Source organism: Dendrobates tinctorius, unplaced genomic scaffold, assembly GCF_039654945.1.
Source record: "Dendrobates tinctorius isolate UK_male_01 unplaced genomic scaffold, ASM3965494v1 ptg000030l, whole genome shotgun sequence".
Classification (NCBI taxonomy): Eukaryota; Metazoa; Chordata; class Amphibia; order Anura; family Dendrobatidae; genus Dendrobates; species Dendrobates tinctorius.
The window spans coordinates 20,696,209-20,708,364 of NW_027361698.1; the positions used below are offsets into that span (position 1 = coordinate 20,696,209).

The 12,156-nt window shown below is 40.2% G+C and overlaps 1 protein-coding gene across 3 annotated transcripts in view; it reads right to left on the reverse strand.

Annotated features, from left to right (window-relative positions):
• Positions 1 to 8,544, reverse strand: part of CASP6 (caspase 6) — a 56,155-nt gene extending 47,611 nt beyond the window's left edge. The window contains exons 1-2 of one of the 3 annotated variants that reach the window (XM_073571953.1): positions 8,438 to 8,544; positions 2,033 to 2,191 (exon numbers count right to left, since the gene is read on the reverse strand). In XM_073571953.1, coding sequence (XP_073428054.1) covers positions 2,033 to 2,191; positions 8,438 to 8,456 — 178 coding nt within the window. In that variant the 5' untranslated portion in view covers positions 8,457 to 8,544. The remainder of the gene's footprint in view (positions 1 to 2,032; positions 2,192 to 8,437) is intronic. The other 2 variants (XM_073571954.1, XM_073571956.1) reach the window with 2 other exon arrangements.
• Positions 8,545 to 12,156: the final 3,612 nt, after the last annotated feature.

The following is a 12,156-nucleotide window of genomic DNA, read 5'->3' on the forward strand; positions in this document are numbered from 1 at the left end:
TTACCCTTGGGAAAATAAATAATTGGGGGCAAAAGATAACTTTGGTGTAAAAAAAAATGATTTTTTTTATTTTTATGGCTCTACGTTATAAACTTCTATGAAGCACTTGTGGGTTGAAAGTGCTCACCACACATCTATATAAGTTCCTTGGGGGGTCTAGTTTCCAAAATGGCATCACTTTTGGGAGTTTCCACTGTTTAGGCACATCAGGGGCTCTCCAAATGCGACATGACACCCGCAGACCATTCCATCAAAGTCTGCATTCCAAAACGTCACTACTTCCCTTCCGTGCCCCCACGTCTGCCCATACAGTAGTTTACTCTCACATATGGGGTATCAGCGTACTCAGGATAAATTGTACGGCAACTTTTGGGGTTCAATTTCTCCTGTTACCCTTGGGAAAATAAAAAAATTGGGGAATAAAAGATCATGTTTGTGGAAAAAATGATTTTTTTATTTTCACGCCCGGGCGTTATAAACTTCTGTGAAGCACTTGGGGGTTCAAAGTGCTCACCACACATCTAGATAAGTTCCTAGGGGGGGCCTAGTTTCCAAAATGGGGTCAGTCATGGGGGGTTTCCACTATTCAGGCACATCAGGGGCTCTTCAAACGTGACATGGCGTCTGATCTCAATTCCAGCCAATTTTGCGGTTGAAAAAGTAAAACAGCGCTCCTTCCCTTCCAAGCTCTGCCATGCACCCCAAACAATGGTTTACCCCCACATATGGTGTATAAGCATACTCAGGACAAATTGCACAATAACTTTTTGGGTCCTGTTTCCCTTGGGAAAATAAAAATTGGGAGTAAAAAGATCATTTTTGTGGAAAAATTATTATTATTATTTTAATTTACGGCTGTACGTTATAAACTTGTGTGAAGCCCTTGGAGGTTCAAAATTCTCACCACACATCTAGATAAGTTCCTTGGGGGGTCTAGTTTCCAAAATGGTGTCATTTGTGGGGGTTTTCCACTGTTTAGGCACATCAGGGGCTCTCCAAACGGTGACATGGCGTCCGATCTAAATTCCAGCCAATTTTGCGTTGAAAAAGTCAAACGGTGCTCCTTCCCTTCCGAGCTCTGCCATGCGCCGAAACAGTGGTTCCCCCCACATATCAGGTATCAGGACAAATTTCACAATAACTTTTGGGATCCAATTTCTCCTGTTACCCTCGGTAAAATAAAAAAAATTGGACCTGAAATAATTTTTTTGTGAAAAAAAGTTAAATGTTCATTTTTTTTTTAAACATTCAAAAAATTCCTGTTAAGCACCTGAAGGGTTAATAAACTTCTTGAATGTGGTTTTGAGCACCTTGAGGGGTGCAGTTTTTAGAATGGTGTCACTTTTGGGTATCTTCTATCATATAGACCCCTCAAAGTGACTTCAAATGTGATGTGGTCACTAAATAAAAAATAGTGTTGTAAAAATGAGAAATCGCTGATCAACTTTTAACCCTTATAACTTCCTAATAAAAAAAAAATTTGGTTCCAAAGTTGTGCTGATGTAAAGTAAACATGTGGGAAATGTTACTTATTAAGTATTTTGTGTGCCAAAATCAAAGTTGGAAAATTGCAAAATTTTCACCAAATTTCCAATTTTTTCACAAATAAACGCAAGTTATATAAATGAAACATTATAACTAACATGAAGTACAATATATCACAAGAAAAAAAAGTCAAAAACAACAGGATCCATGGAAGCGTTCCAGAGTTATTACCTCATAAAGTGACAGTGCTCAGAATTGTAACAATTGGCTCGGTCATTAACATGCAAACCACCCTTGGGGGAGGGTAAATGGGTAAAGAACAACCATAAGATGGATTTCATCAACCAAGGTATCATTTTAATGAGCATAACGGCGCCGACCTGACACTGTGTGTAGGTTACTGTGTACAATCCTACTGACAGGTTCCCTTTAAGTGGATGATGCCAGTTATATGGGCCTACAATTATTGTACACTGCAATCAAGGATGAAATTACAAAAGGAATAATGAAGCACAGAGCAATTTTTGGAGTGTAATGTCCACCTCACCTGGGACCTCTCCAGGCAACACCCTTTCATTACCGACATCTGTGGGTGCAGTATCGGGCACCCTGGGACGACTCGCCTTGACAGTGTGCACCATTGGCATTGGTCTTTTGCGCTGTGACTCCAGCACAGTCTGCTGCTCTGCAGCCGGTTTTGTCATTTCTAAAGATGGAAACAAGACAGGAACATATAGCTAAGATTGCCAATACGTGTGTGCTGTGTGTGTCCTAGGAGAAACCTTTCAGAGCTATGCTTTCTTAGCTGACCTTTAAAAATAAACATTAGTAATATCACATTAAATGGTTATATAGTGTATACAGTTGAAAAAAGACAAATAGAAGGGTTACAAGTCCACAATGTATGGTGCGGTCCGCCCCAGCTAATCTTTGCCTCCTGATCCCTTAGGCTGTGTGCCCACAATGAGCTTTTGGGGAGTTTTTGATGCTGCATATTTTCACTGTGTGAATACCACAGCGTCTTACAGTTCCATCAAAGTGGATGGGATTTCTAAAAATCTCATGCCTAATGTGCTTCTATTTTACTTAGCGTAAAACAACCTGCGTTGCTCAGCGGAAACGCACTAAAAATGTATGTAATAGCAAATAAAGTTTTGTCAAAGACAAAAACCAGTATCAAAAATAAAGCAGCTTTATTTAAAACATGACATACTAAGAAGAGACAAAACCACAGCATCAAAAATGAGATAAAAATGCTGTAAAAAAAACACAATGAAAAAAAAAGCAAGTAGCATCATAAAATGGTTCAGAAATTCTGCAACATCAAAAACTCACAGAATGCTCATCGTAGGAAAGTCGCCTTAATGTCTACAATGACGTATGCAGGTTTACACACACAGGCACAGAGCCTTACAGCAGTGCACAGAGCCTATAGGACTCCCTTAGTACAGTCTTTTACAACCGCCATGCACTGGCATAACGGATCCAGGGGGAGAATAGCTCCATACAGATGGGGTCCAATGGAGGAAGTCAGGATTCCTTTTCTTTTGGACTCTGCAGCAGAAGCATCTTTATGCCTTCATATAGGAAAGATATACGGTATATATTTGTACTGTGTTACACAGTAGATAGAATTATATTAAGATTTGAGAGTCCTCAGTGGTTGATACCTTTTAATGGCTAACTGAAAAGATGGTAACAAATTGCAGCTTTCGAGACTACTCAGGTCTCTTCATCAGGTATAGAATAACACAAAATCTAATGCCATGTTAACACGGCCAGTATGTGGTCAGTATTTTGCCTCAGTATTTTTAAGCCAAAACCAGGAGTGGAACAGCCAGCGGAAAAGTATAATAGAAACACGTCACCACTTCGGAATTTTTCACTTGCTTCTGGTTTTGGCTTACAAATACTGGGGTAAAATACTGACCAAATACTGATTTGTGAACGTGGCCTGAAGAGTCACATATTTAATGCACAAGTGGACACAGGATAATGCAATAGATAAGACAAGTGATGTGAAGCAGAAACCTGACCTCTTCCAGGCTCTGGGGAGGACTCTGCCTGGAGATAGCTCTGCCTCCAGAGGTTATTTTTAACAGAAGGGGTAGTTACCAGTGTGATGTGTAATGGCCGCGCTCTGCTCTCCTGATCTACGGCAGAGCTAATAATAATAATTTTATTTCTATACAGCCAACTTATTCCGCAGCACCTTACATTTTAGAGGGGACTTGTTCAGACAATAAAGGAAATTACAAAATAACAATAATCACATAAATCAACAGATACCAAGAGGAATGAGGGCCGCGCTCACAAGCTTACAATCTATGAGGAAATGGGGAAGACATGAAAGGTGGATTGTAACAATTAATTCAATTGAACGGTCCAACCATCAGTGTAATAAATAGGGTGTTGACATAATGCTGCATGAACCGATAGTGTGTGTGTGTGATTATACCTAACACATCTGCAGGTTCCTCTCAGCCTCCATCTCACAGACAGGGCTGTAATAGTGTTACAATTCAGCAGAGCTCTGAGAGCTGCAAAAAATGTGTTTGCAAGAAGACAAGATTCATTTCTCCAGTTCTGTTTTAGTTACTTATCTCACCGGTAACTTCACCTTCATGTAAAATAAGCTCTGTAGGCAGAAGTATCTCCAGGCACCATCCTCCTCAGAGCCTGGAAGACGTCATTTATATAAAGTGATAAAATATTTCTAAACAACAAGGCATGTGATGTGAGACATACAGGTAGGACTCTCCTCAGCAGTCTATAACCTGTATGCCCATATTGATAGTTTAGATAAGTCAAATGTGCTGACAGATTCAACTTGATTTACTCAACTGTCAGATAAACAATAGTTCAGGTTCTCAATATTTGCATTCCCCGTGATATCAATGGGATTGTTGTGTTATTAGTTGCTCCAGTAACGTTCTGGCAGGCAGAATATTCTGACTTAGGCCTCTTTCACACTTCAGTTTTTTGTGTCAGTTAAAATCCGCCAAAAAGGCGGAAAAGCGGATCCGTTGCTAACTGATGTGAACGGATGCCACAGGAGCCGTTTTGTGACGGATCCGCAGAATGAAGAAATTTAAAGGAACCGCTGGCCGGGAAGGAGAGGGGAGAGAGAGAGAGAGTGAGAGAGATTTTTTTTTTTCCTCCGCCAGAAAGGATTTCAGGGTTAATTTTCTCCCTGACTTCCTTTCTCCGGGCATGCGCAATTGAAAATGCGGATCCAACAACAAAAAAAACGTTGCTAGGTCCGTCCAGGCATGCCGGCGGACGGAAAAAATTTGGCGGATCCTCAAAAAAATGGATGCAACGGATGGCCGTCCGTCAAGATCCGCCAGAAATGCAACTCAATGGGGAAAAAAAACGGATCCGCAAAAAAAATGGCGGATCCGTTTTTTTCAAAACCTGGTGGATTTTGACTGATGGTCAAAAACGGAAGTGTGAAAGAGGCCTTAGAAAGTGATGCACTGACAGACACGATTTCCATGATTAGCATTTCCTAAAACGGTGCAGTGATTGGAATTATTTCCTTTCGACAAGGAAATACTCTGATCATAAACTGCAGGTCTGTGAGGAATTTCCAGGACCCAGGGCTTGTTCGCAGCCCTCCCATATAATGTATGTTTCCAGCGCCATGTATCCTCGTAATGGACTTTTGTACTACAGAATGTGGCCTGTTTCACACAGCCTATGATAGTTCTAGGTCTGTATAGCAATTACTGACATTAAATGCCGTTTTTCAGCTTTGATGACATGCCATTCATCTATGTGTCTGCTGCAGCCAATCACTGGCCTCAACAGCGATGTCATAAGGCAGTGACAGGCTGCAGCAGCGTTGTGGACATACTGCTTTGCTGAAACAGTAGGGTTGTTTTTTGTATTTGTTTTTTTTTCAAAATCAAATTTTTTTTTAACAAAATTTTCAGTTTAGTAACATTACAAAACACAAGAATATGAATCCCAAACCCCGGTCCCTCCCGCCCCAACATTGTACAACTAGCCATAATAAGGTGCAAAAAATGCAAATTGCGATCACGGTTCAATCAAGAAACAAGTGTCACAGTTGGTTAATTATAGTCAACTTATCAGAATGTAATGAGTTCAAACCATTGTGGAAGTAATGAGAAGAACGTCCTCACTGCATCTGACACCTCGGATACTTTTGTGTTACAGGCTTTGAGAGTTTAGAATAGCCCCAGACGGTATATCTTTACAATTCCCGCGATGCCAAACCAAATCCGTCAATCCATGGGGCCCAAAGGTTTTGAATTTAGTGACAGCATTTCTTTTTAGATAAATACCTTTTTCCAAATTCAACAACCAATTGATCTTATTTATGAATTCTGGAATTGTGGCCATCTGATCAGTTATCCAATGTTTAGCTATTCATTTCCTAGCCATATACAGCATTCGAGAGATAGCAATCTTATCATATTCATCAATAATCAGGTCCAAACAGAACAGTAGGGAATTTAACGGATAAGCAATGTTTTTTGTTTTATTTTTTTTTTGGGGGGGAGGGGAATTTTTCTTTTCTTTAAATTATGGACGGCCCCATCAAACCTCTCATACTTGTCTGTGTTAGAATACGCTTTTCTTACGCTATTTTGTGGATAGCGATGTGATTATTTATGCTCTGAAGTTGTAGCGCAACCAACAAAAATGAAATATTTGTCAAGGCAAAAAGAAATGTCAGAACGAGAGCTGGTTTTGATAATGTTCCCTGTGTGACAGAAGCGGCAGCTCAGACACCAATTGTGTATGGTCAAAACAAATGACGTAGTGGAGTCTTGGGATTCATTAATTCACCAAGAAAAACGTGAAACCCTGTTCCATTAGGAGATGCACCTGTCACTTATTATTTACCAGCAACGCTCACAGTCACAGCCTCATAAAATGCAGTCACAAGAGACTGACATATGAACAATAGGAATCGTAACAATCGTAAGAAGAACAGAGGAATGTTGTCATCAGGGCTTATTCACACTGGTGGTCGGGGTTTTCTTTACTTCCATGTAAACTGAGATTTTAAAGAACCAGAAAGTCGTGTTAATAACACAAGTATTACCAGACCACGCGTCCTCAAAAGAAAAAAAGGCAAGCACTTGAATGTGGCCGCAGTGTGTCACACTCATGTACAGCACCATGGAACCAATGGTGCTTTATAAATAAATAATAATTATAATAATACAGTAATTATCTCGTACCAATAGATTCATTATGTTAGAGCACAAGGCAACCATACGACACCCACACACACTACCTTGCATAGTCCCTACTAACATATAAACCACGCAAGGGTTAGAATAAAAGAAAAAAAAAGGGTTTTGTACCGTGTTAGCTACTTGAAAAAAAGACTGATTGTTCTCAGTGGGAGAAACAAAATAATTATCTTGTAGTTATATCTTTTAATGGCTGACAAAAATAAAATAAGTGATGTTACAAAGCAATGCAAGCCTTCCAGGCTACTTAGGTCTCTTCATCAGGCACAGTATAATAAAGTATCTGAGGAAACCAAAATATATACAGGGTTTAAATGGGAACATAGGCAAATTGGGAAATTACATCCTTCGAGAAAATCAGTCAGATTTCCAGTAAACGATTACCAAATGCATCATATGCCTAAACCATGCCGGAAGAGACATGTCTCACATGTAGACATATAATGAAGGCCCAGGGGCTACAAAAGAAGACAAACCAGAAATTTGGTTTAGTATACCATACAAAGAGGCACCCAAAAGCCCACACTGTAGACTGACCTTCCCATTCCTGTTTCTCAACCTTCCTAACAGTAATGAAGATTGTACGCCGACAAATTTGTGACTTGCACATGGCAATTGTCGTAATGTCTAATATATCAAAATTCTCTAGTAAAGGGCAACATTGATGTCTCAGAACCTGCACTATAAAAATACAACGCTTTTGACCCACTAAACACCCTTCTACAATGTACCAGCGAGTTGCAAATCCACGATATAAAACAGTTTTCCATGATTTTCCAATGCCGTTTTAGGTGAAAACTTTTTGCTTTACCAACATGTCCCCCCCATCTTTCACCAGTCGATACCTGCATCACAAATCCACAGCAATTTGTGTAAAGATTAATTTGGTTCCCTTACAGCAGTCTGGCCGGCCCTATTTAATACCATCGGCAGTGTGCTGTCTGATTTCACTGTGAAGAAAACATGTCTGTATGATGCGCCTATCTGAACGAGCCCCTAGGATCACTACATAAAAGCTATCCATATATGTAAAAACTGCCTTTAGATTGGTGCATGTTCAATTGGCAAAGATTATGGCTTCTACAGGACCAGTAACCCTGATTCAGCGATACACCATATCTTCATCAGTCCGTTTTCTAGCGTGTGGGCATCATCCCAGCCCAACTGTGGTTCTAATTGCGAATAAAAGCATTTTTGTTATTTCTCTCATCAGGTTATAAATCAGCTTTGCTATTTCCTATGATTCACTAATAAGAGCTGCTCATATTGGTGATTTTGGACATACAGCGATGAATGACAAGTTGTGCATCGTCAGTCTGGATAACTTGGAGGACAATGCCATGTAACGTGGTACCGGTAGATCTCCGCCAGGTTCTGTTGATAGGCAGAACAAGTAAATATTGACGATCTATGAACAATAGCGGCACATGCACATTGGTACTCTTCTGTCATTATGCCAGATTTCTGAAAAGTGGCAATGACTACACACGAGCAGCGTGCACATTGGGCAGAAAGGCAAAAAAATGACAGGTAACTAAAATAGCAAGTGTGTCAGTTATACACACTGCTCAGGCGGGTCCTTACAAGCCTCAGCCTGATACTTACCATTGTTTGTGTAACTACAAGCTGTAGTAGCACATTAAATATACAAAGTATAATCAATAATACATCTATGGAATACAGTGTTCAGAGAAGCATACACTGACAATCCCACTGACCTGAGGATTCTAGGGACATGCTGATTTGTGATTGTGTCTTCTGTAGCTGGATCTCAGTGCCTGTATGTGCACACTCAGCCCTTCCTTGTAGGTAAACTTCCTCATAGCCAGCAATCTCCACCCCCTGGCAACACTCAGCCTCCTCCCACAAGAAGTTTGGCATTCTCTTGCTCCCTTCCCTTCTTCCTGTACATTGTCTCACTCATTCTCCTGAAGTAATTTGCAATTACTGTAATTCACCGTCAGTTTCTAATTCTTCTAGTTTCTTTTTCGGGGCTAAATTTCATTTCTTATTCTGCAGTTTGTTATTCGGAGCTAATGTTGGTTTCTTATTCGGCAATTTTTTTTTCTGTTTTTACAGGTTTAGCAACAAAAATTAAAAAAAAATAATAAGAAAATACAATGCAGCGAGATACCCTGATGCGAATACACTTAAAAGCAGCTATAAAAATTATAAAAGTGGCACAAAAATGGGAATAAAAGTGGGCAACAAAGGGCGTTATTGAAAGGGTTAAATGATTGGGCCACTGATCTCACAATGCAGGCACACAGATAGTGATGTCCCACATCTAATACAGGTCACTCCTGACTCCAGCCTGGTCCAAATGGGTTCTGGGTAGCAGAATTGGCATCAAATTTTAACAATTTGAATAAGTAACTGGTCTTTTTAAGGGGTTAAATAACTTTGGGACACTGATTTCACATGACCATCACACAAATAGTGATACACTGGATCAAATTCAGGTCCAAATGGGTTCTGGGAATCGGAACTGGAGTTAAATGACTTTGGGCCACTGATTCCACACCACCATTACATAGGTAGTTTTGCCCCGCAACAATTTCAGGTCACTCTAGCCTGGCCCAAATGGGTTCTGGGCATCAGAATTTGCATCAAAATGGGCAAACAGCCATTTCTTCCAGATTTCAATAAGTAACTGGTGTTTTTAAGGGTTTAAATGACTTTAGGCTACTGATTTCACATCACCATTACACAGATAGTGATACTCCCTGTTAAATTCAGGTCACTTCAACCTGGCGCAAACAGGTTCTGTGCATGAGAACTAGCATTAATGTGGTAAGACAGTTGATTTTTATTATTTGATTGAGTAACTGGTGTTTTTAAGGGGTTAAATTACTTTGGGCCACTGATCTCACACCACCATTACATAGATAGTGATGCCACACATCAAATTCCAGTCACTTCAGCCCAGCCCAAATGGATTCTGGGCATCAGAACAGGCAAAGCAAAAAGTCCAGATAGTGATGGCTAGGTAAATCTTCAGAAAATTATCACTGCCTAATAAAAAGAAGGAATCAAAATTGCCAGTCAAATTATCAACAATCTTAAATACGCAGCCCATACAACATTGATAGCAACAAGCATAGATGGCAGCAGGAAGGACTTATTACAAGATGGAAAGATCGAGCATTGGATTCCTACTCAATACAAGGAAGACAAAGATATTGACCACAGCCAGGTAGGACCGGGACATGTTTGAGGTTGACAGTAAAAAGCTGGTAGTTGTAAAGAACTTTAACCTGCTCTGATCAATGATCACTCAAGATGCAGTGACAACACCAGAAGTCAATAGGAGAATAGCTATGGGCAAATCAACAATGAAGTCACTGGACAAGGTCTTTAAATCAATGAATACTTCACAGACGATGAAGACACGGTTCTTAAATAGTCTGGTCTTTGCGGTAGTAACATATGGATGTGAAACCTAAATGATAAAGAAAAGACAAAAGAAAAATCAAAGCCTTAGAAATGTGGTGCTGGAGAAGGATGTTATCAATACCATGGATGGCAAGAAGAACAAACAAATCAATTTTGAAACAAATATAGCCAGACATGTAACTCGAAGCAAGGATCACCAAGCTACAACTTGCCTACTTTGGTCACATCATAGGAAGAGAGCAACCACTGGAGAAGGATGTTATGGTTAGAATAGAAGGAATAAGGGGAAATGAAGCCCATCGACCTGATGGCCTGATACAATCAAGATAACAATGGAGAAGACCCTGTTGGACCTATCTAGACTTGCACAAGATCGTTCTTCCTACAGAGCGTTTACCCATCAAATCGCCATCAACTCGAGATCGAACTGAAGGCCGTTAATAATAATCATATAAGCAGGAAAGTATCAATATATGGTAAAATCAATAAAAGTTAACTTTTACTGTTTAAGGATAAAAAAATCAACCACTCAGGAGAAATTCAATTATTATACAAACAAGGTGATCAACAGCTGATAAAGGCTGTAAAGGTACAGTAATGAAGTGCTCAGTGAAAACTGTGCCAGAAAAAAAACAGGTTTGATCTCACCCAGTTCTTGTAGTGAAGCCACTTCACAGACAGGAGTACAAAGTCCGTAGGGAAAACTGTTGACTTATTATCCCCAGTCGTGTCCTGCATTGCACCCACCCTAACAAGGGCAGTACCCAAGTGTGTCACCTAAAGTTGGGTTAAAAGTACCCCCAGAAAATGCCCTCCCGACTCGTTTCTGCCGCAATGGTTAGGCCACATCAGGGAAGTGTATTTGCAAAAACGGGAAAAAGGATCTATTACATCCACATCAAAAGGGGTGTATACAGGTCCTGCAGTGGCAGTAAGAACCTGAAATGAAGAAGGGCAGAGTGCTGCACAGCATCAGGAAGCAAAAGTATTGAGGGTTCAAGAGACGTTTTATGTAGAGTAATGTAGATCTTGCCTCCTTCAGCGTCCCAATTTGTGTCTAGACTCTAATATCACAGCGTTTCCATAGGGATGCGATGCTGTAGGTCACTTAATGACGATAGGGTGCTACGGCTATGACGTCTCGCATGTTCATTGGATATTATCACTAGGAGTGCCGTCCATGTCAGGGCATGAGTATTGACGTGACTGCCAGAAGCCTTGCTATTGGATCACCAAGTTCTGCCATTTTCCACCCAACTGGATTCACTGAGACATGACCAAGTGATGCAATCTCTAATGTTTTACCATTGGCAGTAGGGCTGTAATGTTTCACGCCCTGAATGGTTATTCTTCATCACAGAGTGTGGTCCAATAACAAGACCATTGACCCCATTGGGGGCGTCAACTAGGCCATGAGCAATGCCTCTGGACTCTATTTGTTTGAAAAAGTACAATTGATGAAGCACATCTCTTAAAGGTCTAATAACCCGATAAGCCCGCTCAATGGGGAGGGGTTGTATCAGCTATACTGTCACAAATAACTTTTAGTCATGCTACTGTGATACATATTCATTTAATGCACCTATTTCTCTGCACATATCTGTCACAGCCAATGGACTTAAAAATAGAGGGTTGTATATAGGGATCACTAACGGGACTTCAAAAATAAATTAAACACATGCACAAGCGTTAGTCATTTGTGAGAGAACACCCCAGTGAGGATTGTGTGTAGATATGAGTGTTCTGTCCTCATTAAATGAAGCAGAATTCATGTAGCTTATACAGGCAGATAAACCGCTATACCGAGGTCCAATAAGGAGACTGTAGTTGAACCTGTGCTTTATTGAACGTGATGGTATATTGGCGCGTGGTAAAACTACAAGCAAACATATATATACACTCAGTCAATACAGGGCACATCAGAAATACATATTATACATAGTACATTATAAATCAACATCTGCACTAATAGCTAACCAGGGGAAGGACTAATTAACAGGCTAAAATGAGACAGGAATTAGATGCAGGAAGCATAAATACA